The sequence below is a fragment of the Durio zibethinus genome, chromosome 7, assembly GCF_047325235.1.
Source record: "Durio zibethinus cultivar Kanyao isolate XHJ-2024 chromosome 7, ASM4732523v1, whole genome shotgun sequence".
Classification (NCBI taxonomy): domain Eukaryota; kingdom Viridiplantae; phylum Streptophyta; class Magnoliopsida; order Malvales; family Malvaceae; genus Durio; species Durio zibethinus.
In genome coordinates, this window is record NC_143168.1 from 16666699 (window position 1) to 16692291 (window position 25593).

The 25593-nt window shown below is 29.8% G+C and overlaps 1 protein-coding gene and 1 long non-coding RNA gene across 10 annotated transcripts; both read right to left on the bottom strand.

Annotated features, from left to right (window-relative positions):
* Positions 1-10174: 10174 nt before the first annotated feature.
* Positions 10175-21327, bottom strand: LOC111276844 (uncharacterized). 8 transcript variants are annotated; one of them, XM_089763650.1, is made up of 9 exons: positions 21232-21327; positions 20839-20868; positions 19255-19309; positions 18410-18529; positions 18257-18300; positions 13302-16298; positions 12349-12453; positions 12041-12215; positions 10175-10626 (listed from the first exon to the last, which is right to left on the bottom strand). In XM_089763650.1, the coding sequence occupies exons 4-9, from the start codon at positions 18521-18523 to the stop codon at positions 10417-10419; spliced, it is 3645 nt and encodes a 1214-aa protein (XP_089619776.1). In that variant the 5' UTR covers positions 18524-18529; positions 19255-19309; positions 20839-20868; positions 21232-21327; the 3' UTR covers positions 10175-10416. The 8 variants fall into 8 exon arrangements, with proteins under 8 accessions (XP_089619776.1, XP_089619781.1, XP_089619780.1 ...); XM_089763655.1 differs by lacking the exon at positions 21232-21327 and adding an exon at positions 17371-17513 and having other exon boundaries at positions 20839-21073; XM_089763654.1 differs by lacking the exons at positions 19255-19309; positions 20839-20868 and having other exon boundaries at positions 13302-15651; positions 15739-16298.
* Positions 21328-22201: 874 nt separating this feature from the next.
* Positions 22202-24214, bottom strand: LOC149518029 (uncharacterized). Of its 2 annotated transcripts, none has more exons than XR_016343515.1 (4): positions 24094-24214; positions 23362-23540; positions 22836-23215; positions 22202-22425 (listed from the first exon to the last, which is right to left on the bottom strand). It is a non-coding gene; the product is annotated as an uncharacterized LOC149518029 (long non-coding RNA). The 2 variants fall into 2 exon arrangements; XR_016343514.1 differs by having other exon boundaries at positions 24109-24209.
* Between the last annotated feature and the right edge of the window lie 1379 nt (positions 24215-25593).

Sequence of the window (25593 nt, forward strand, 5' to 3'; positions counted from 1 at the left end):
ATCATACTAGAATAAATATGAGAGCTTTTACAAAGTTATGTCATTTGCTTAAAATAGATGGGGGTTACAGTCATCTAGATATATCTCAATAAAAGAACCAGTAATTAGCTTTCTCTATATTATTACCCATTATACAAAAAATAAGATTATGAAGCATCGTGTGGCCAGATCTAGAAAGAAAATTACTAGACAATCTCATTCTGTGTTGAATTCTACTTTAAGTTGCATATGCTGTTGTTTAAAAAACCCAAACCCATACTAAAAAATTTAACAGATAATAGATAAAAATAGTTCAAGAGTTATTTGGGTGCATAAGATGGGACATACATTAAAGTCAATATTGACGTAGTTGATCGGCCTACATACAGGATTAGGAAAAATGAAATTGTTTTCAATATCTTTAGTGTTTGCACCCCAGATATGCAATTCATATATGTTCTACTAAGATGGGAAGGTTCTATAGCAAATGACAGAGTGTTAAGGGATACCATTACACATAGGAATGGGTTGAAGATCCCACAAGATATTATTTGTATTATGTTCATGTAATGTTAATAACGATGTTGCTTATCTCCATATTAGTAATGTTGTTGATCGTTCTAATAGGTAATTACTATTTGTATGATACCGAATATACAAATAGAAATGATTCTTGGCACCTTATAAAGGTTAACGATACCATAATAGTGATTGAAGAGTAGGACTCCAACAACAACCTTACAGAAATATTTCAACATAAAACACTCTCAAGCAAGAAATTGTATTGAGAGATGTTTTGGCATATTGAAAGCTAGATGGGTAATTTTAAGGGTAAAGTTATTTTATTCAATTAAAACATAATGTAGAATCATTTTTGCTTGTTGCCTTCTCTATAAATTTATTATGTTTGGGATGGTTTTTTGATCCTATTGAAGATGATGTTGTCGAATGAAGTATTTTTCAATCAGATGAATCTGATCATCAATATTTGATTATGCATATTGAGCCATTTGATTATTAGACTCAATTTAGAAATAATCTGGCTAATTCGGGGGATAATAACATTGGTTGCAATCCAATGGATAATAGCATTATAGATATGTTTTGTATTTTATTATTTGTTTACCTAAATGGTTTTTATTTTATGTACCATATGGTTGATAGTGTCCAATGAATATTACAATTTGGAGTACTCATTGCTTTCTTTCTATGTGTATTTGTTTATTTTCTTCCTTTGATTATTTTTGATTTAATATATTAATATTGTTTCATAATGTCTAACCATGTAATTAGGAATTAAAATGCCTTCATTCTGTGACAATCTATCACAATCCATTTAACATGCATCTAGAAAATGATTGGATAGCTCTAGCTTTGGTAACCACTCATAGATTAAAGAGGAGGATTCGTATTTGGTTCAATGTCTACATTATTTGGTTGATGATCCTAGATAGAGAGTGGATAATGAGACATTTCACATTGGATATCTATGTTATATTGAATGAATGCTAGAGCAAGTCATTCCTACTTCACAACTTAAAGCCACCCCCCACATTGAATCCAGAGTTAAGTTACTTAAGAGACAATATCATGCAATTTATGATATGAAAAATTCTAATGGATTTAGATGTAATGATCAAGAAAAATGTATTACAGCTGAGAAAAAAGTATTTGATGAGTGGGTTCAAGTAAGTTTTTTTAGATGATATTATGGCTTATCTATCTTTTTAGACTTTTTGTTTTTCAATGGTTTTTATTTGATTCGTCTTTGTTTGAACTTTGCCATTCACACCCATATGTTAAAGGGTTATGGAACAAATCTTTCCTATTTTTTGATGATTTTAAAGTGATATTCAGATCTAAAAAAGTAATCGATCAACGAGTTGAATAGCAGCTAATGCATTTGAATCATTAAATGCTAATGAAGTAGCTTGAGTTTGATATCAATGTCAAAAGAAATTAGGAGATAGGAGATAATGAAATGAAATTGGTTCTACTGCTTCGAACAATGCTAGTATGACATTGTCAGGTAACAAGCGTGCTAAGAGTGATGATGGAGCAGTTGTTGGGTTGGTGTATCAGATTGGCAATATTGGTGCATCATATGATCAAGCTGTGAATGTTGTGGATGACATTTCAATTTACTTTAAGATAGAAGTCAAGCATACAGATAGAAGAAAGTCACTTTTCAATGAAATAATGTAACTCAACGAATTCACGTTGATGAAATACTCACCGTTGGTGAGTTTATGATGAAAGAAAATCACAAAGTTGAGTTTTTTTATGATGTTAGCTGTATTTAGAAGTAATTACATTAGGAAACAATTAAATGAATGTAATGCATATCACCTATCATTTGATTTTCCTCCTCCTAGACACATGTAGATTGCACTATATTTTGTTTACAGATTGATTGTATAAATTTGGAAACCTATTTATTTAATTAAGGTAGGAAATAGAATGTTGTAAATATGCATATCACTGCTTCGCATGTTAAACATGGGTTTATTTATATTGGATTCATACTTGTGTGAATCAAATACATATTTTTGATACTACGAATTATATTTTGAAATTTAAAATTTGAACATTATAGTATTTCAATATTGCGCCACACATCCGAATTTATAACTGATAACTTTGGCATATAAAAATACTTTTTTCAAATAATAGTACTCAATATATGTGTATTCATATAAGCTGTCAATTGATATAAAACAAATATATACTAATAATATTAAACTAATACCCCAATCAAAAATTAAAAATTATCCATTCAACATGGCATGTTAAAAAAATTATAAACAATGTAATGCATATATTTACACCCAACCAACATTCTCCAACCTCGAGGTGTAGCGAATGACAATACATAATTAAACCACTCTTTATGAACTTCATCAATTCATTTTTTATGAAGCTTCCTTTACTCTTTCACTACAAAAAAATTAGAAGTAAATATTAATAAATGAGAACATAATTTAGCTTTTTTTATTGAAAAATATTACTATTATATGGAATTAATACTAACCTTGTATGGTATTGTCATAAAATCATATAAAACTATCTCCCTCATTAAACGAATGACATAATATCCACATTCAGTAAATCTTGATTAACGAGGTATTTGAAAAAGAAATTTAGTGCCTTTAGAAAATATTTATTTAAACAAACTCAACATAAAAGAATAAATTTGACATTTATCGATAATGACACCTAATTTATCTTTGCTTTCTTATCAACTGCAGACATTCTCCTAAATTGAACAAAAAAAAAGTAGTTAATACAAAAATAAAAGTAATTATGAAAAAACACAAGATAATCTAATAATATGTAATACCTCTTTATAAAATTATGAATATCAGGGTTAGGCTTTGCCGTTGGTTGAGTAGAGTTAAATAAGTATGGCATAAAAGAATTGGTATCAATCACAATAAGCTACCAATGACAACTGCATAATAATAGGAGTAATATACAAAGATTAGGCATCATTTCAGATGACATCAAGGTTGGAATAATTAGTTGTATGAATATAACTTACGCAGTATTATACGGTACCAAAAAATAATCCACCCGTTTTCGTATGCATTGACCCACATGATGACCATGAATAACGACAATGTCACTCACCTCACTAATCACATTCAGGTCAATGAATATGAATCTATAGGTTATTTGTCTTATCTTGATCTCTCTATATAGAAAGCTAAATAATAACAATTAACAGTACTAGTTAGTAATACATCCTAATATAGATTAAGAGATATCGACTTTGCATATTTAAATTTATAAATTAACCTCATATAGGCAATAATATCAAAAATTGATATTTCATCCATAGTACAAAATGCCTTAATCTTAAGCCTCCAATGTAAGAAACTGATGGATGATCAAATAACCCATCCTTGAACTCAATGGTAATGACATTTTCTTTAGATAAATGATCAAGTACATAATTAGATAATGCATTAATGGTAGCCTTAGCAAGGGTCATCTTCTAAGTTTCAATATCTTACTACAATATATAATAAAATATAAGTATTAAAACCAAATTAATAAATATAATATACAAATAAATATTAAGTGAATAAACAAAATCATACTCCATGGGTGATACCGGAGGTTGGATTTGTTAGTTGACTTGCAATACGGAAGCTTGTTCTTGTTAGATGTTGGTAACTGACTGCCCTCCAAGTATGTTAGGCTGCATTACTGTCAACATCGCCTCAAAAGCTGTGAGCTGTTGATGTTGATCATTCAGGTGTTGCTCTTGCTTATCAAGTCTTTACTGTTATTGTTGAATGATTGCTTCATATTATGCATTCATCATTAAAAGGGTTTTGGGTTGATTACAGAAGAACTTTGATGGCAACACAAATTTACCAACCTTACGAACTCGACCATGTCTTTCTTTTGCTCCTAATGCTAAAGATAAGGGATTTTTGCCATAACCAGTTGACAGTTCGTTGGATTTAAATTTAATAGCAAAATCATCATGAAAAATAATAACAAGATAAGGCGTAACAACAAAGTTATACAAGTATATAGTCATGTATACAAGCACAAAATCAATCATACGTGATAAAATAAGCAGTTATGCATACAATCTTTTTAGCCATTTATTTGGTTGCTTCATCTGCAAACGATCCATCCTTCATATATGTCCTTGTTTCCTCACATCTCATCTAGAAACTTTGGTGCCAAAGCTAGATTATTCCTAGTAAATTAATGCTATATAAGAATCAAAATCTATTAAACGAATGTTCATAAATATTCATTTATGAGTATAAAACAAGTGTGTGAATACTTACAAGATCATACTTGACATTTGCATGACCCTTTCTCAATGTTTGATGGCGATATGCTTGTTTCGCTCTAATGTTTTTTTGTTGTTCTTTGATTTTCTAGAAAAGAAAGAAATAAGGTAAATCACATATTAAGATATCGAATATATTACATAAAATCTTATAAACAATTAATATAATGGATATGCATACCGAGAATTCTTCTGATAGTTGATCTCAAATAAAATTCATCCAATCTTAATAATTGATAATATCTACATATGACGAAGGAGGATTTGCCAACAAATCACTATTATCAGCGAATGGTAAAATATATTTAATTGTCAATCTACTTTTAAAGTCTCTAAATGTTTTTCCAACCAATTGCAACATAAGCTTTTTATACTCATTTTGGACGTCAAAGTGTTCCTAATAAATTTAAAAAAATTTGTGTGAACACATTGCATTTCAATTAAATGATCATTTAACAAGTTTTATGAAAGAGTTGAATAAACATACCATAACCAACTCTTATATATAATTTTTTAGATCATCAAAAACTCATCGTCAATTATGGTACGTAATAGAAATGTTACTACGGACTACGACTCCAATGTGACTAGCCAACTTGGCAACTCCATCAGACATAGGTTGCCCATTTTGATTGAAGTGGTTGTGAATTTTTTTGTCAATCACTTTAATTTGTTTATTTCATCCTCTTGCTTTTTTTTTTTTCACTACTAGTGTGTCTTCTTCATGCTTAATAGTAGGAGACATATATTCTTCAAAATCCATAATACCTACGATTTTTATCATAAGTATACTAAATACACCAAACAGTCTCTCTAAATTTCACACAGTTATAAAATACAATCAATATCATACTACAATTACTAGACCAATATATGTAAAAATCCTCAAACCAATAATATTTTACAGGTATAAACTATACTGTGATTCCTAACTTAAATAAGAGTTTCATGCAAAACAAATGATGAGTACAAAAATACACACAATTTTCACAATACCATTAAGCAAACCACAATCTCTAAACCAAATTACAAAGAAACACCATAGATGCAATGAAGGAAGGTTGGGCAACTAAAGTGACGGTGGAATGAATAAAAACACAAAAAAAATTTATATATATATATATATAGTAAGGAACAAAAAAAAAACCTATATTAAAAAATATAAATAATACAAAAAATAGATAAAATATGCACATATCGATAAAAAGAGAGGTGTGACAGCATTGATTTGTTGATGGTCAATGGCGATGAGAGAAATGAAAAAACCAAAAGGCAAACTAAATGAGTTGATGGTTTAGGGGTTAGTTGCAATGCAACTTTTTATGATTCACTGTATTAGCCGTTTAGGTTTTCAAAGTTCAAGAAAAGAGAATAAATTTTAAAAATGATCACTAAAGGTGTTTTACCAAAAAAAACCTTAAATGATTCTTGATATTATAAAAAAAAGTTATTTAAGGTATTTTCTAGTCAGAAACCCCTTAAATAATCCCATTCAATTTTTTGTCAAAGATTATTTAAGGGGTTTTCTAGGCAAAAACACCTTGAATAATCCTAAAAGAAAATTGGAGAGGATTACTCAAATGCATTTTTGATCAAAAATGCATTTGAGTAATCTTTTTACAAAAATTGAAGGGAATTATTTAAGGTATTTTTGATTAGAAACACGTTGAATAACCCTTTAAATTTTTTGTAAGAAATTATTTAAGGTATTTTTTTGGCCAAAAACACCTTAAATAATCCCCCAAAAAATAGGAGGGGATTATTTAAAGCATTTTTGGCCAAAAATGTCTTGAATAATCCCTTAATAAGAGTTTAAGGGGATTATTCAAGCTATTTTTGGCCAAAAATACCTTGAATAACCCCATTCAATTTTTTGTAAAGGATTATTTAATGTGTTTTTGGTCAAAAAAGCCTTGAATAATTTCTTCAAAAAATTGAAAGAGATTATTCAAAGCGTTTTTGACCAAAAAAAATGCCTGAAAAAATCCATTCAATTTTTTAAGAGGAATAATCCCCTTAAAAAATTAAAGAAAATTATTCAAGGTGTTTTTTTTTATCACAAATACCTTGAATAACCCATTCAATTTTTTAAGGGGATTATTGAAGGTCTTTTTTACCAAAAACATATTAAATAATCCCCTCATCAAAATTGAAGGGGATTATTGAAGGTGTTTTTAGCTAGAAACATCTTGAATAACTAATTCAATTTTTTATAAGACATTATTCAATGTGTTTTCTAGTGAAAAACACCTAGAATAATCCCCAAATAAAATGGGAGGGGATTTTTTTTTGGGGATTATTCAATACGTGTTTTGTCAGAAACATCTTGAATAATCCTTTTCAATTTTTATTAAGAGATTATTTAAAGCATTTTCTAGCAAAAAACGTCTAAAATAATCCCCAAAAAAATTAAAGGGGATTATTCAAGGCATTTTAGGTCAAAAACTCCTTAAATAGTCATATTCAATTTTTATAAAAGATTATTTGAGACATTTTTTATCAGATAACATAGTGAATAACCCCATTCAATTAATTGAATGGGGTTATTTAAGTTACCATCATATATGCCAAAGAACATATGGTAATTATTCAAGATTTAATATATGTGGATTCCTCCCAACCAAACGAGTGAATCAAACACGAAATACTCTGAAAATAAAAAAAAAGCCCTAAAACTTGCACTTTTTCAAGGATCATATTTTTTTTCAGAATCTACGATTTTACAAACCAAACACCCCCTTAAGGGTATTTGGTTTGAGAGAATTTAAGATTTTTCCCTTGAATCTTGCTTTTAGGTATTTGATTCTCATGTTTGGTTCACATGTATCCAATTCTTGGAAAAAATCTTAGATTCCCATTAGTGCCAAAAAGTCCCAAAATAAAAAACCCACATTTCCTTATGGTATTCTAAGATTATGGGGTGACAAGTTATTTTTATCTCAAATTTGACTTAAATAAAAAATATTTTCTTTTTAGTTTATCCTTTTGAAAATTAATGTATGATAAAGAGATTATAAATTTTTTTAAACAAACGTTGTAATTGTGATTATTTACTACATATTTTTTAAAAAACAAAAACATAATATTAACAACATTAAATGATAAACCAATTAATGTGCTAAGAAGCTAATTACTACGTTTCTATTTAAGGAAACGTAGTAATTATTATTATTTATTGTGTTTTTATTCAAGGAAACGTAGTAATCGCCAATGATAAACCAATTAATGATACTATAACCCATTAATGATAAGCCAATTAATGCACTAAGAAGCCAATTATTGTATTTCTATTCAAGAAAATACAATACTTGCCAATGACAAACCAATTAACGACACTATAACCCATTAATGATAAGTCAATTAATGTGTTGAGAAGCCAATTACTGCATTTCTATTCAAAGAAATGCAATAATTACCAATTATAAGCCAATTAATAACACCATAACCCATTAATGATAAGTCAATTAATGTGCTAAGAAACCAATTACTGTGTTTTTATTCAAGGAAACGTAATAATTGATTATTGTAATTTATTTAAAATATCAAATATTATTTTTTTAAAAAAATAAATGTAGTAATTGTTTTTTATAATTTTTTTTAAATAATTAATTATTGCATTGATTGGTCATAAACGTAGTAATTATACATTATAATTTTATTAAAATAATCAATTATTGTGCTTTTTCAAAGATAAATGCATTATTGTTAATTATTTTTATTTGACAAATTGTTATCTTTATTATGTAACGAAAGACATTATAATAAAAATATATAATTAAATAATTTTAAAAAACACAAAAATTTAAAAATTAGATGCCATGAAAATTTACACTTTTCTCATAATCAGACTTTTTTAGAGATTATATTCTCTCAAGATCTATGATTCAACGAACTAAACACCTTCTTGGGTGAAAGTTAGGATGTTATGTGAGAAAGCATTAAAACTTTGCTAGAAGTGTAAATGATTACTGAAGAAATGAAATATTTCTTTGATTGGCCAATATATATATATATATATATATAATTGTAAAATAATAATGGATACAATCCATGCTAACCTTCGCTTGGTAGTGTATTTGAGTGTCAAAACGCAGCTTTTGAATGCAAAAGTGATGTTATATTCACTATGATTTGTGTCAAATGTATTTTTTAATCATTAAAAGTGAGCCAACCGTAAAAGTTAATTGAAAATTGCAGTTACGATTTAAAATTTATGATTTGAAGATAAAATTATCAAATACCTATTCAATTTGATAAAAATAACTTATTTTTCCTTTCTAACATTATGTACTTTTTAAATATTTTAATTTTTCACACAATGCTAAATGTAAAAAAATTTTAAACTATAATTTTCACAATAATTTTTTACACTTTTTAAGAGCACTTATTCCAAACAAAGTTTTTTTTTTCCATTGGTAATACTAAACTAGGTTTTAATCTAGTTAGTTCATCTAACAATATTTAAGAAGTAATATCAACAGATTTAAAATTTAAATTTTAACATTTATAATTATTTTTTTTATTCTCGTACTATAATTTTCTTTGTGTAATAAAAATTAATAATGGATAGAAATTCAACCCATATAATTAATTAATTAATAAATCCTGTAATTTCGTTTTCTTTTCATATACGTATTATTAAGCTTGATTATTAACATATTAAATTATGAATTTTTACCTTCTCAATTAATCTAATAAATATGACACTATTTATTTCTAAGAAAATATATTAATTGAGAAAAATTTTGTTGCTATATCTATTTTGTATACAAAATCAATTATGGATGCAACTTTTTTTTCTTTTATTTGCAATAACCTTTTAGTTTTTTCTTTTTTTTTGAAACATTTGTAATTTTAAGAAAATTATTAGTTAGACTTATATTTATTTTTTCTATTCTTTATATGCAATACGAATTACGATTCTTGAAATTATATACTTTCTTTTTTGAAAAGAAATTTGCACTTTTAAGTAATTACCTTATATAAATAAATAAATAAATATATATATATATATATATATATATATATTTGGATTTTTTTTTACCACCCTCAACCATTCCATTGCCCGGTTCCAAGTCGAATTCCAAGCAGCACCAAACAAAACATAGGTCTGATCAAACAAACAATATTGGGTGGAGCCTGCCTGCCAAAAAAACGCTGCATCCACATCCATTCACTAGTCCAGCTGAAGGTATCAGAGATGAAAATATCACCTTCAATGGGGTCAAACATGATTCCTGGCTTCATGATATATCATAATCTCATGCTTCTCCCTATATTTTTCTGAAAGCAAACACTTGATGCAATTTACTTATTAATCCATCTTATGTAAAACCTGCATGTTTGTGGGCTTCTATGCATGGTTTGAACACTATAAACTTGTAAAATTTTCAACTTTGATTAAACAAACTTATATACATCGTCCGGCTTGTCTGCTAAAGCTATGCACCTTCTACCAAGTTTTAAAGACAAAAGGACCTCATACAAACTGTACATAATAAATATAGCATTCACTGGCCAAATAACACTATGAACTGAACTCCCTATTAAGGTTAACTTCTACCTGAACATAGCTGAACTAATTGACAAGGTGAAGAGGCTACTTGTTAATTTTACATAATTCACTGTCGTTGCCTAGAGAGGAAGAACTCGTAATCCGGGTGTCTGTTAACTGATGTCTGAATTCCTTTGTTGACAACAGCCCTTGCCATAAGAGATGCAGTCTCCTCGAGAGTCCTTAACCGCTCCTTCAGTATTTCAGAAGGGATTAAGCTCTGGGTTTCAGAAGTATCATTCATTGTAGAGTGCCTTGGCTGGAACCAGCATTCACCCTGTTCAAGCCATTGCATTAACTATTAAAGAATCCACCACCTTTAAAAATATATGCAGTACATAATCATTGGCAGCACAACAAAATTTAATAACTAATGGAAGGCAGTGACAAAATAAGGAAAAGATACGCTTTCACATTATATCGACTAATGGCATTGTTGTTTGATAATCAACAGCTGAAGTGAACACCAAATCAATAATTTCATGGTAGTTTATGAACGGAATGTTTACTTTTGTAAACTAAGTTCTGAAGTCAATATCTAGAATAAATAGACAGCACAAGGCCGTATCTAAGCAATAAAGGCAAAACCAGTTCATGTATTTTGATCCAAGAGACATCAGGTGCATTCTCCTTATTCAAACCTACACAGAAAAGTAACAATATTATTTCAACCAATTCCAGTCCTCAGATTTTATCTAAGGGCTCAAGCATAGGATACTTTAATGTAATTATTCATAATACAGACTCAACCAATACCAGTATAAGTACATTTGTTAATAACATGAGGTTCTCAAAGCTTACTTTGACTATTAAACATGCATATACGTCAGATTGGAAAGTTTCATAAAACAGAGTTGATTCTATATTTGGCGCAAATGACTAGAAGGCAATATTCATTTGAGATGCTGATGAAATGGGGAGTAAAGCAGCTGATTGAGCTCTTAGTTACGTGATCAGATGGGATCATCCAATTTGGTATTTGCCTCCGTGATCCTAAATTTCTAAACTTCCAACATCAAGTTAAATGGTTTCACCTTAAAGAGAGGGTGATCTTTAGACAAAAACACCCTAGTATATAGATATAAATATATAATACTCCCCCAAATTTTAACTTGAATATTCATCTTATTATTTTAGTATGTCCCAAAATATAATTCATTATTCCAATAACCCTTATTAAAATACAAACTAACTTAATGAAATGCTAACATTTATTTTCAAACAAAAAAGTACAAAGCTAAAATGTTACCATTTATTTTCAAACAAGTACATATCTAACTCTAGCATTTCTCTTAAGCTCCTAAAAGGTTGAGATTTCATATCTTAATGTCAAAGTCAAACAAAACACTGAATCAGTGGTCAAAGATATCTTTATGACAGTAAAATAGAATTTACACAGTTAATAAGCTTGCCTTTGTCGATTAGAATTAAAACAGTATACACATATGACTGTTTCTATCCCATAAAAGCCTGCAAGCTTAAAGACCAAGAAATTCCTATCAAAGTTAATGATTGGTGCATGCTCATATATACATCAAAGTTCGGGTAAGGAGATTTGTCCAAACAAAATAAATTAGCCAACAGAGGACATCTTAAAACCTGTTAGGAAAAAAAAAAAAGAGAAAAGCAAGACAAAGCCACCTAAAGTTTCAAAGTTGATCTTCAAAATTTGAGTAATCAATTATGGGTACCTGAGCATTGTAACTCTGAAGACCAACAACAGGAGATACTATACATGAATCCACACTAGGGTAATCAAACTTGGAACTTCTACGAACAAAATGGCCAAGTGAATGGTATGTCAAAAATGCTGCACGAAAATTTCCATCTGGAATTCTATAAATAGGATACCATGCAACAGAATACCTGAAATATAGAAGCAACCAAACATTAAAAGGACTCTTGGTATAACTAGATAATACATAAATTTCATCTTACGTTAAATAAGACCAAAACAATTTTTCACTTTTTGTTAAGTGAAGCATATTCTATCACTAACCAAGATCGAGGATGCAGATCATGTATATTTATGGAGTTCAGATTAACTGGATCCCCATACATTTTGCACTGAGGAGATACATCGCCTCTAACCAGTTCTTGTATCCTGAAACAAACAGAACCAGGATCAAGGAATTTGAAATAAAATTGTTATTTTTATTAGCAAACTAGATTTCCCCAAAGCTGCCAACAAGCCAAAGGGTTAACTCATAGTGACAAATTAAATACTATGTTAACCTATACCTTCCCGGCTGTCCCACCATTAAATGCTTGTTTTCGTTTAATTAAAACAAGAACAACTAATTATAGATATTTTTAATAACAATGCAGCCACAGCCAGAAGAAACACAAGTACAGAATTAAAAAAAGGACACCTAAGACTTATGAGGCTAAAAAAGCATTTTTACTGCATTCAGTTTACCATTCTCTCGGAAGCATGAGCAGTCAGGGTCACGATTCCACTCATTAAATATGTTAGAAGTTAAGAATGAGAAAAATAAAGTTTTATGAGTATTTAGCATCAAAATTTGTATCCATGCAATCACGAGAGAAAGATAAAGTTTTATGAGTATTTAGCATCAAGATTTGTATCCATGCAATCACAACAGAAAACTACTATGCTTATGCTTGGCAGGTGAAAGCAGAGAATAGGGGAAATGATTGAAAGGAAACAATGAGAATAGTGGAGATACTTGAAAGGAAACCATGAGGTCATATGCTTGGCAGGTGACAGCAGAGAACAGGGGAAGTGGTTGAAAGGAAACAGTGAGAATAGTGGAGACACTTGAAAGGAAACCATGAGGTGTGAGTTGATTCCACTTAGGTAGGAAACTTAACACATAAAAGTAAAATGATACAATCCGAGAGGATCATACCAGATCGGATAATATCAGATGTCAAAAGCAGTGAAATTGCAAAGGGAAACTAGAGACAAGAAATAAAATTAATACTTACTTTTCATATAATGCTCGTCTTTGCTGAGGCTGTTCAGATTCAAAGTACTCAAAAACTAGTTCAAGACAATCAGAACATGCCAAGTCAACAGATTCAACAGGTAACATATCTTTAGAAGAAGCTGCAGATGGTTCAGATCTAACCACATCATTTACTTGGGACTGACTACTTGGTTCTGTAGTGTGCGACTGTGGAACAAGAACTGAAAATATTGGAAGATGATCGACATTAGTAGAGTTTAGTGAAGTGGAACCAATATCACAAGCCTTAGAAACTCCAGGAGAAGAAATTCTGGTGTTGCTATGGGTGGAATGACTTTTACTGTTCCTAAAGACTTGAACTGCCGACAAGAAAGGCACAAAGTAGGCACGAAATTCAAACTGATCAACGCTCAACCGCCTTGGACTTTCATAATCTTCTGCCCTTATTTCTAATCCATAGCTTCCATGTTTCTCATACCACTGCCATAGACATCCCAATCGGATGTTTGGAATCTCATGTCTACACAATAGAGCACTAGGATGCTGGTCCAGCAAGCAAGTTTGACAGCCTACTGAACTGTATGAATGACAAATAACTGGAGAACAAAAGTGAAGAAGCCTTTCAAACTCAGCAATGGGACTCCCAGTGGCCATCTGAACAGCTTCAGATGCCATTTGTGCCCTATAGGCTTCATTCAATGCCTTCGCTATCTTGCTTAAATCAGTTGCTGATAAATTTTGTTCCTTAGTTTCATCAATAAAGAAATTAGCCCCATTTTGCTTGTCTTCATTATCATTTACGCAAGCATTCAGATTCCTCACTTTTTGAATATGGTTCTCATTTTCAGGAGAACTAATTGCAAGTCTTGAATCATTCCTAATGCTACACATTGTTCCAGTATTCTCTGAAGAAAGATTCTTAGAACAGGGAGCAACTTTCTCTTCAAAAGTAATTTTGAAAGTCTCCTCTTTAGCATCTGGCTCATTAGAATGTTCCAATGACAAATTGGCAGATCTGGCAGTTGTTGTAAATCCAGGATCCTTTATCCCAATAGGTATCCATTTCTGGAGAACAGCATTCAAATTATGGCTTTGCTTACCATTTTCAGCAAGAGATATTTCTTTTTCTGTTTGAGCAACACCATTCACCATCAGATGAGGAAGGAAAACTGGAGTGTGCACCTCAAGCAAATTTGAATGGTCCAAAGGGACACATGACTTTTGCAGTAAGCTGTCTTGATTCTCTATAGTTATATTATTCAAACCAGAAGCAGTATCACAGACACTTTCACATGGTTCCATTCTGCTTGGACCAACTTGAAAGTCGTTAACTGATTCAGATTTCATTGTCTCAACCATCACACAACCAAGCTGAGAACAAGACCTCGAAAGACTTTTAATTACTCCAGGGTCATCCAAAGAAGTTAAAACATCTAATATTTCACTTTTTGGCATGCCAGACTTTACGTGAGCATTTAAGTTTACCTTGTTGGGATGAGACTCCTTCCTGGAAGAACTGCACTTTTCTTGTCTTGAAGCTGGACTAACTTTTCGTTTCAACTTCCTAGGAACCTTATTTTTTACCCTTTTCTTATCATCGGTAATAGGTAGGGTTGTTACATAGGAAGCATTAGAATTTCTTTTCAGCAAAGGAGAATCCTTTAAAGTAACATCAAACTGTGAACAAATGGGACTTATTGTCTTCAACTCAGTGTTGCATTTCTCTACAGCATTCTTCTGAACCTTTTGCCAAACAGAATGACTCTTCTCTGCTCCCATTCGACTATGCAAGTTCCCTATACTTCCAAATTTGCAAGGACTTGAACTTCCGGGAATAGATTTGAACTGCTTACCCCTCTTGCCTGATGCAATTATTCCTCCATCAAAGCTGCTATGAGCCAGACCAAGCTTGGTTCCCTCAGCACAATCACGGGTTTCTGAAATGCTACATAATGAGTTTAGGCGATTGAAGGACCCCTTCTTGGTACTGGAACCTGGTAGCTCTGATTGACTGATTTCATGGCTGTTGTCGTTAAATTGATTGACACTATGACCAGCACTTGTACCATCTTCACTGTTTGAACCAAAAGAAACTGAGTCCAACATTAGAGAACCACACATATCAGAGAAACCTTTCTGATGTATACCTACAACAGAGCCCATATGTGAAGGATGTCTCCTCTCTATATCTCCTTTACACCTAGAAAGTTGCTGGTCTTCACTACCAATTTCAGAATTATCTGCATGAGGCTCCCTAGGAAGCTTCTGAACTTGAGAAGGTACAATAAATTCTGATAAATCCACTTCATCAATGTCAGATGTGCATATTTTTGGTGATTGAAAAATTGTAACAGCACTATTGCTGCTGTCTGCAAAATCAGTTATATTAAGCAAACCATCAGATGGTGAAACTTCTGGTAAAGTTCCATGTGATCCAGAATTAATGTCATTGTTACCACAGATTTCAGATGCTGAACTTCCACGGGTATACTCTGAACAGACTTCTGATTCTCTGGAGTGAACATCACACAAATGTTTCTTTTTATGTTTTCCCTTCCTTCTTGGCTTCTTTCGTGAATTTCTCTTTGTATACTTGTATTCCTCCAAACAATCAATGAACATGGCAGATGGATTAGAAGCATTAGACATAACAGCAGAGGAATCATTGTAAGCGATGGAACTATGACAGGAAGAATTGTTGGACACTTCATTCAATTTAGTCATTTTATTTGCAATGGTTCTGTTGTGAAATTGATGTTGCATATTGGATCCAGAAAAGCTTCTGTCTCTAAAAGGCTTGGCAGAATAAGTAATCTCAGGTTGAGGCCCTTTCTGTGCCTTCCATCCATCAACCTTAAATGAATTAATGGATGGAGAGGAGACCAGATGCAGACCATTCATATTCAACTGAGTTCCAGATCCAAAACGGTTAGTTTGATCAAAATATTGCAAGGGTAGTGCAATAATTCTCCACCGCCCATCAGATTCAAGTGTAGGGAAAGTCAAAATGGCACACCTAAAAGATTAACAGGAGATAGACCCAGTCACACAATCAAATAAATAAAATGTCAGAAGAGAAAAATACATATGCAATGCACATCCAAAAATGAGAAAGAAGTAAATAATGATTAGCTTCCAGCCATAAATGTTGGTAATCGGGAATTATCAAAGTTGTTTCATCTGAACAAGAAAGTGAAATACAATAGAAACACACATATACACACATATTCAAGTTCAACTGGATGAAGAATTATGCACTAATCACTAAGTTAAATACTCCAGTGTAAATAAGCTAAACACTTTAATAATAAAAGATAAAATAGCAAAACATATAAATTCTTAAGAAAAATTCGTGAAGTTCATGACTAGAAAAGAGTTACATAAAGATTATGAATGAAAATAAAAAATGAGTAATTTAAGAGCTTTGGTTGGATTATTTACCTAAAAATTTTGAAAACTTTAAAGTTATAATGTATAGATCTATTTATTAAGTTCTATTAATTTATACATTTTAATCTTTAATTTTTTTTACATTAATTTTATTAGAAACTCCCAATATTTCATGAAAAGCTATATCTAATTAGCCTGAATTGAAAAGTCGACTTCATTAGTTATTTTGAATTGATAAAAAAAAAAAGTAATAACAAAGAAAAATAAAATGAATTGATAAAAATAGACTTCTAACTAAATATTTGCTTTCATCATAATTTTATTCTTAATTTTATGTATAAAATATATATATAATATAATATGTGTATGCAAATGATTATGTAATCGCAGATGTATTTGGCCCCCTTAATAGAAACCCTAGCTCTGCCACTAATTTTTTGGCTTACATTTTACCCAATTTGTTCATAATCATTTAGGATTTATCAATTTCTTAAATGTCATTTTACTCTAACAGGACAAAGACTATTAATAAATAAAAATCACCTTAACATAACTAGATTTTTTCTGGTAACTAGCATAAGAAATTTTTGATTCAAAACAAAGGGTAATATAGTCATTACAAAATTTTCACACCCCTTGAGCAACAATTATAGACATTATAGACTGATAATTCAAATTTTAAAGAGTATTTGTCAAACCTTTTTGAAAGAAATACATAATTTTTTCTCACTTTGAGTAAGGCAACAAAGCATTAGCTGGTGGTTTGGCAGAAGGAAGTACTTTGTCATTCACTTCTTTATTTTTCCACGTCAATAAAATGTAAGTATTTTGTCTATGATACCTGTTCGGTAGAAAAGGAATTACTTCAAGTCATATGAACTAGTACATTTCACCGAATATCCCTTCTATGAGGGATGGATTTCAACAGATTTAAAACAAAGATTTTCTTTCATATTGATTTGAATATTGATAGTAAACAATAACTTCGTTTTTTGTTCAATAAGTTTGAAATTTTCATTTTCTTTCTTGTAGCATAGACTATGATGATATTCCTAGATTCAAGGACATAAAAGCCAGTTTTATAATACAATAGAAAGATACAATATAAAGAATATTAACAGTTAACGTATTGTCTCAAGCACAAAACAACTTTAATTTCTATGTTTGCGAATATGAATTTCAGAGAATGGATTTCAATTTTGCTTGTTATATAAATTGAGTGATGAAGGTAAACATCATCTAAACACTAGTTTATATAAATTGAGTGATGAAGGTAAACATCATCTAAACACTAGTTAAGTTTCAATACACCTATATGTTTGAAATGGTTTAAGTAGATGAATTTCAAATTTCCTAAATTGTAAAGGTATTTCAAATCCTCCACAAAAATAAAGATCTAGCAAATCCATGAATTTGAAAAATAACAAAAAGTTATTTCTTCATGAATTCTATTACCCACTTTTATACGAAATCAAATTTAAGTTCCAAATGTAACCTAAAGCAATTTTTAGTGAATCACTTTTAATTTGAAGCCATAGGACATGTAAGTACATTGTACACATCTAACAACCAAAATTGAATTACCTCTGATCAATGTTCCTCAAATTGAAGGAAGAAATTCTGGAATCCTGAATAATATATGGACAGTGATAGAAAAAATTACTCAAGCTAATCACAAAGTAAAAGAGTATGAACTCAACTATTTAACGTTGGCAAAGTACAGGAAAGGTATCTAACCTTTGACAATCTTCTACAATCATTCAGCTGCAAAGAATTCTTGAACCAGTTAGCCTTTCCTACCTCTGACACTTTTTTATTATCTAGATAGGTTTGTCGAACGCTACAAGGCATCTTTTGCTGTATATGTCCAAGTCAATAGCATAAACATATGAATGGCCAGCTTTATGAAGAGCTCTTGGAAATTTACTCAATTAAAAAACCACATTTGAAATCAAAACTTTTCCACACTAATTACAGCAAGAACAACAGTTTATAAAAACTAATAGGAAAACAATAATGATAGCCAACAAATTTCAGTCAAAGAAAAGCCCTAAGAAATACCCAGATGCAGCAATCCATTCCAACCTAAATTGGATATTAGAAGAAAATATAAAACTCACGAATTGGGTATAAGAGAATTGCACAAATGAACTATTTGTAACAAAAATAGCTGTTTAAAAAGATGTTTTATAGCCCTTCAATGAACTAACTACTACTGTCAAATACATAAGCCATTATCAATTATCAACCACTTTTGATGGAAAAGGAAAGTGAGGAAAATAGGTTTAGTGGGTAATTAATTACGGCTTGCTTGAGATTATATTTCTCAATGCAAAAATGGAAAGTGCTAAAGCTTTTCAATTTCTTGCCCAGTGAAATTGATTTCCTTTCAAACTAATTCTCACTAGAAGTTCTCATAGCATAAAATGGAAAGAGATTCTAGGCTCAACTGAAACATGACTTGATAGTATGTGTCCATCCAATGCCCATGGTAAACATACTCTGCTTAGCAAGTAAATGAATAAAAAACTAGATAGGAGCAGGAAAAAAATTGCAATGTTAACTAAGGGCAGTGGCTCAACTGAATCCACACAAAATCCGTATAATTTGAAAGAACTGAAGGCAACATAAATGAGACTGCATGCAAAAAACATCACATTTGTCAGAAAGCTAAAATAAAGAACCAACAACAGCCAGTAAATTAGTTGAATTTAGCAAAGCAAATATATCAGGGAAAAGAAAATCCAATATAATAGCACTTAATTTTAAACAATATACTGAAACGATACACTTACAAAACATCATGTAGAAGAAAAGGTATATTTACCAAAAGAATGTTGTTATAAAACAATTAACCAAACTGGTTAATTTGAACAACAAGCATACAACAGAACATCATCTCTACCTCAATCTAATTCAAAACTTCAACAAAATATTTAGCAAAAGACAAATTGGGGTTCTCCTAACAACCTGGACAATCCAAGTTTTGCAATGTATAACAAGCAAAATCCCACCAGCCATTGTGAACATAACCAGAAACAAAATAGGCAATACAACAAAACTGTCCTTTGTCATTTTTTGCAAGTTTTGTTTCCTATTTTTGTTGGGTAAGTTTTTTTTATTGCCAGAAAAAAAAAGGACAAAAAAGACATTTTTGGCAAAATAAAACATTGGAAGCAGAATATTCTTGTTTCAATTATCTTTAAATTTCAATAAAGTAGGTGATCATTTCCATGTGTACATAGTGATATCTTATTTTAAACTTTTATCACAAGAAAAACATATATGAAAACTAATTAAGAATAAATTTAATAACTACATTTAATTTGACATAAAAATGTAATAAATACATCAAAATGGTTAAAACAATTACATGAAAATACATTAGACGTATGAATATAAACTAGTGTATAATATGATCCCAAAATATAACAATCAAATAAATTCATATAATATTAAAAAGTAAACATTTTATGTAATACCAAACATAAAGAATTTATGAATTAAATAATCCAATTGAATGTATAAGTATATGAAATATTTTCTAATTATTTTTTGAGAAGATATTATCAAAATTAACATAAAATATATAATTAAATAAACATTTAACCAAAACTCTAATATAATTATATAGAATCTAAAATATAATTACATCAAATATAAAATTAAAGAAATATTTATAATTTATTCCTCTAATTATATAATTAAATATAATTAAAAATCCAGGGGCTTAAATTAATTCCTACATAGAATTAAAATTTATAATGAAAACTAAATAGTCCTTTTACCGATAATCATTCAAACATACATGCATACATAAGTACACACACACACACACATATATATATATGACCAATACTAAAAGATATATAATTTTGTCAACTAATAATTAAAATTTAATACTATGTTACTTTAATATATAAAAACTATTCACTAATATTATAATTTCATTAATTCTTTTTCTTTTACAACAGGAAATAATATTGCTCGTTTTTTCAAAATTCTGGAAACAAAAAAAAAAAAAAAAGAACTTCAACAAACAAAGAAAAAAAGGACAAAACCCAAAAAAATAGAGAAGCCCCAACCCCAAAAAAAGGTGATTTTTTCAAAGAATTTGAGGAAGCAGTAATTTAAAATAATAAAAAAAAGAGGTCGAATAAACTCACCAGAAATCATGCGATGATTTGAAGCAAAAACTGTCAGAGATGGGAAGAATTTGGGAAATTCGAAGGAAAAAAAAAAAGAAAAAGGAAAAGAGTAAACGGTAAATGAAATTTATAAGAGTTATAGAAAGGAGTGTGAAAACTCTGAAAACAAGGAGATTCCAATATTTTCCAACAATCTCTGAGGAAACAATCTAAGGATAGATCAGAAATAAAGGGGTTCCCCAAATTTAGGTGTGAGGTTCAGAATCAGATACAATTAACTACAAATAAAGTGTGCAGCTAAATTTGCCTTGCCATTTTCACCAACCAGTCTTGTTTTCTCCACTTAATTTAAATATATATAAATTCAAAATAAATTAATTTTTAAAAAATACAAAATGAGAGAAAGACAACCTGAATGAATATGAATACAAAGGAAGCGCACAGAGTTGACACTTGATAGTTCTCTCTCTCAGTCTCAGTGTTACTTTTATTTTCAGTTTCACCCTTGCATATTTTTTTTCATATATATATATATATAGATACTTTTTTTAATGTTAATATTGTGATTCTGCAAGATTCTTAAGGATATTATGGTAAATTAATAATTACAAAAAGACCAATACCACGTGTAAAACATGCATGCCAATTGCCAAAAAAACAAAGGAGCACTTGGTGTGTCCCACTTTCCTTTTTCTTTTTCAAATTATTTTATCTATCGTAATTAACAAATCACTTTTTAGTAACTACAAAATACAAATCACCAAACCCAAAAATAATAAATGAAATTGATAAGAACAAAATGATCATTTATTATTAAGGCAAGAGTTTAATTTTTTTAAATATTGGTTTTAATAAATTTAAGAGATAAAAGAAATAAGTCAAAAAATAATTTTATTTTATTTTTTGAATCTATTAAAATCAATAACTACAAAAAAAAATGTAAAACAAACAAATTTTACATTGATTTAAGTTAATTTTTCCTTTTAATTGTTAGTTAAATATATAATGCTATATATTATAATTTAATAAAAACGACTGAGATCATGGGATAAAAAAATTGTTGATGTTAAAATTTAAGTTTTGATAATGTTAAATGTCACCTTTGGTTGTATTATTTAATTAAGTTATGTTTTGAGTTCAAAATTATTTATGTATCATTTAAGCATATTAAATTCAAATATTTTCATACAATCAAAAAAGTATATTACATTTTAGATGATTTTATTATATTCTAGAGTGAAGCTCACATTTTGCTATGGATTTTAATTTTTTATTATTGTTATGAATAAGTATTATAAAAAATTTATAAAATCTATGTGATATTTAAAGGAAATTTTGTAAGCTATAAATTGATAGATTAAATACTTAATTTTTAAAGCATTTGAAGTTCTAGAGGTACATCGAAGAAAATTATTATTGCTCTATAATTCTAGGGAATCCATCTTTGCAATCTCTTACAACTGAACCTCCTTAAAAACTTGCCATTGCTCCTCTCGATCCTATGCCAAGTGTCATTCATGTTTTCTTGTTCTTTGCTACTTTCTTCACTAATTTGCAGCACCTTACCTTCTTCAACTTTCACTAACACCTTTTCTTTCTTCAGCCCTGAAAGGTTAGCCTTGAACATGTGAGCCTTTGAGGTCTCTTTCTAGTTTATCCTGGTGTTGGCAATTGCAGAGGTTTCACATGAGGAGAAAGGGGCGTTGGCTATTAAGCTTGTGGTTAGTGGGAAACTTTCAAAAGGATCCCATATGTCTAAAAAGAATAGATTCTCCTGCTACTAAAAAACCTTGGAATCATAGCCATTGTTGTTAATGGGATTTTTGTCTTAAAGTTGATTTTTTTATGATAAGGAGAACAGAGAACATATGCTTTAAATAAATAGATGATGATGACATTGGTAGATTATGGGATTTACATGACGTCTCCTAAGCAAAAGCTATGGTTTTTGGTACACTATTAGTGCATAGTCCAATATTGAATAATTAAAACAAACAAAAAAAATGAGAAATTACCTCCTCAACTGATGGAGCAGGCCACACTTGCTGTTCATGGTCAGGGTTTTGATACTCAACCATGCTTGGCGTTACTAGAGGTGTTCTTGGATGTTTTAAGACTACAATTGTTAAAATGGAACCATGCCCAAAACTTTAAGCAAAACATTAAATGGGTGTTTTGACCATCTTGTAACTATTTTGTCTGATGTGCATTAATAAAGCAAGTGACCAAATTATGCCAATTTTTGTAAAAGCTATTACCAATGAGTCAAAATTGAAGTTCTAACCTTGATTTTGTGGAACAGGCATGGATGATGCAGTGACAACAGCAACTTGAACAGAAGAAGAGGTAGAAGCATTAGCCATCTAGCTTGCTAAAGCACTAGTATTAGCTGTTGCTGATGTTGGAGAGTGGAAAGGTTATGCACCAAAAGTAGGACAAAGCATATGTTAGTCCATATTCTAAATATTATTATAGAATTATAAAATAACAAATACACATTTCAAGGAAATAACAAAACTCTATAAATGTTTGGCATAATACACTGAGAGCTCCAAGTAATGTATAAGCAGCAAGAGTTGCAACTACAGCAACTGGAATATTAGTTATCATCAACTTTTGTAAAACCAGATAAATACTTCTCAACTTCTTCCCATTCTCTTGCTTATACTTTCTCTTCAAAGTACTTCATGTTTAAGAAAAACCTTGATTCTTCCTCAAGCCTACAGAAGACAACATTGTTTCAAACATAAATTCACATCAAATAAATGCTGCTGCTAATGCTAATGCAAATGCAAATGCAAATACAAATCACTCTACTTTCTAAGGCCAAATATAATGTGTTAAGGAATAGAGAAACATGTTGCCTGCCAGTAAAATTCCTACTTACCACTTTACTTATAGATGAACCTGTAATAAAATTGAGTTATCACTGCTTCTTCTTTATGCTTTCTATTTTGTTTTACCTTTTTTATAATTAAAATATAAGCAAATTTAAAACCAGGAAACAACAAATTCATTCCATTTCAATTTGCCTCTTTGATTTGCAAAGACAAAAAAATTAAAGATTAATAATCCATTGCATATCTTACATTACTTGCGAGTTACCCCTACCTCTAACTAAATTAACCATCAGAAACTTCCCTCTACAACTAAAATCCTCTGTTTTTCACCATTTACCATCACTAAAACTCAAATTACCATAGCTACTTAAATTACTATAACAACTCAATAACCTGATTTTCAAACAAATAAATTGAGTGAAACACATCTTACCTAAGCTCAGCTTACCTGAATCTAATGCACCGCGAAAGGTTCAGAGACAGATAGAGAGAAATGAGATTCAGGGGGACGATAGGCCTACGAGATAATAGAATGGAAGAAAAGAACACAAAAATAGTTTGTCTTTTAGTTCATGTATATCAAGTGACAAAATGATGCCGTTTAATTTTTTTCAAGGATTAAATTTCTATCATGCCACGTGTAATATATATATATATATATATATATATATACACACATATATCAAAGCATATTTAAAGATGTCATGTTGTGCACATGCTTATTTGCATAAAAAAATTTTTTTTTCTTTAAATTAAAATGAAAAAAATGATCAAATTTATCACTTGTATTAGATTGGGGTTTCATATTTATCATTTACTTTTTTTATATCATTTTACCATCATACTACATTTTTTTATACAATTTTAATCACTTATGGATGAAAATAAAATATTTCATCTAAGCGAAAGAAAGTTTCATTAAAAATTTTAATGATTTTTTAATTTTTATTATATAAAAAATAAAAATACTTTATATCAATAATTAAATAAAAATAAATAAATTATTTTAAAAATACAAATAATATCTTTTTTTTTAAATAATTGAAATTTAGTCAACACAGATATTATTTTGATATTAGCATTCAAGTAGAACAAACAGGCTATTAAAAAAAAATGGTCGAACAAACAGGTTGAGTTCAGCCCATTCGGCAAAAGACCTAGAGGTTACAAGAGCAATCTAGCATCCTCCATTCTTAAAATACTCCAGTTGCAGCAGATCTAATATCAGTCATGATTATTTGGATCTAATTTGTTGCTTAAAGAGCATTATAAAATGCACCCAACACTGTCATCAATTTATATATATATATATATATTTGCTTGATAATTTGGCTTCTTAAAATGATCACACCCTGCTGACCATGCAATCCAAGCAGCTCAGAACAAAAAATTTAATGTCATTGCAGAACTAACCTTTTCATTATAAGATGAAATCTGTGTTAATTTGACCAAATTTCAATGATTTCTTTAAAAAGGGTACCTTCGCATGTCTTTTTTCTGGACTAAAAGGCAATCTAAACAAAAAAAAAAAAAATCTAACTAGAAATAAACTCTTCAAAAACATTCATAAGTAATGGACACACCAGTAGAGAGTTCATGCCCTTACGCGCATCTAAGTAGAAAAGCTGAAAATGAAAAAAAAGTAATTAGAACATTACCACATAACAATTGATGCATGCTCCACTTTGAAATGAAAAAGTTATGTTTCCAACCATCAACAAATGACATTCCATTTAGAAAGGTAGAAGCAATATATTCAGGTGCACTTGTTGGAAACATTAAACTTATAAGCAACTTGAATCAAAATTAAAGAAAAAAAATCCAATTCCAAGTTTTTTAGCTTGAAAATTATAAGCAATGTGTTGGTCATGAACTAATTCTAATGCAAGAAAACACTAAAGCTAGCTAAAACTTGTAATCTTGTCTTTGACTC

What these genes read in the sequence shown, in the direction of transcription:
- LOC111276844 (XM_089763648.1), bottom strand. Translation starts at nt 18,523, where the DNA reads ATGCCTTGTAGCGTTCGACAAACCTATCTAGATAATAAAAAAGTGTCA. An exon ending in TTGAGGAACATTGATCAGAG is followed by an intron (nt 16,299 to 18,256) that starts GTAATTCAATTT and finishes TTAATCTTTTAG; the next exon opens with GTGTGCCATTTTGACTTTCC. An exon ending in AGACGAGCATTATATGAAAA is followed by an intron (nt 12,454 to 13,301) that starts GTAAGTATTAAT and finishes TGTTTGTTTCAG; the next exon opens with GATACAAGAACTGGTTAGAG.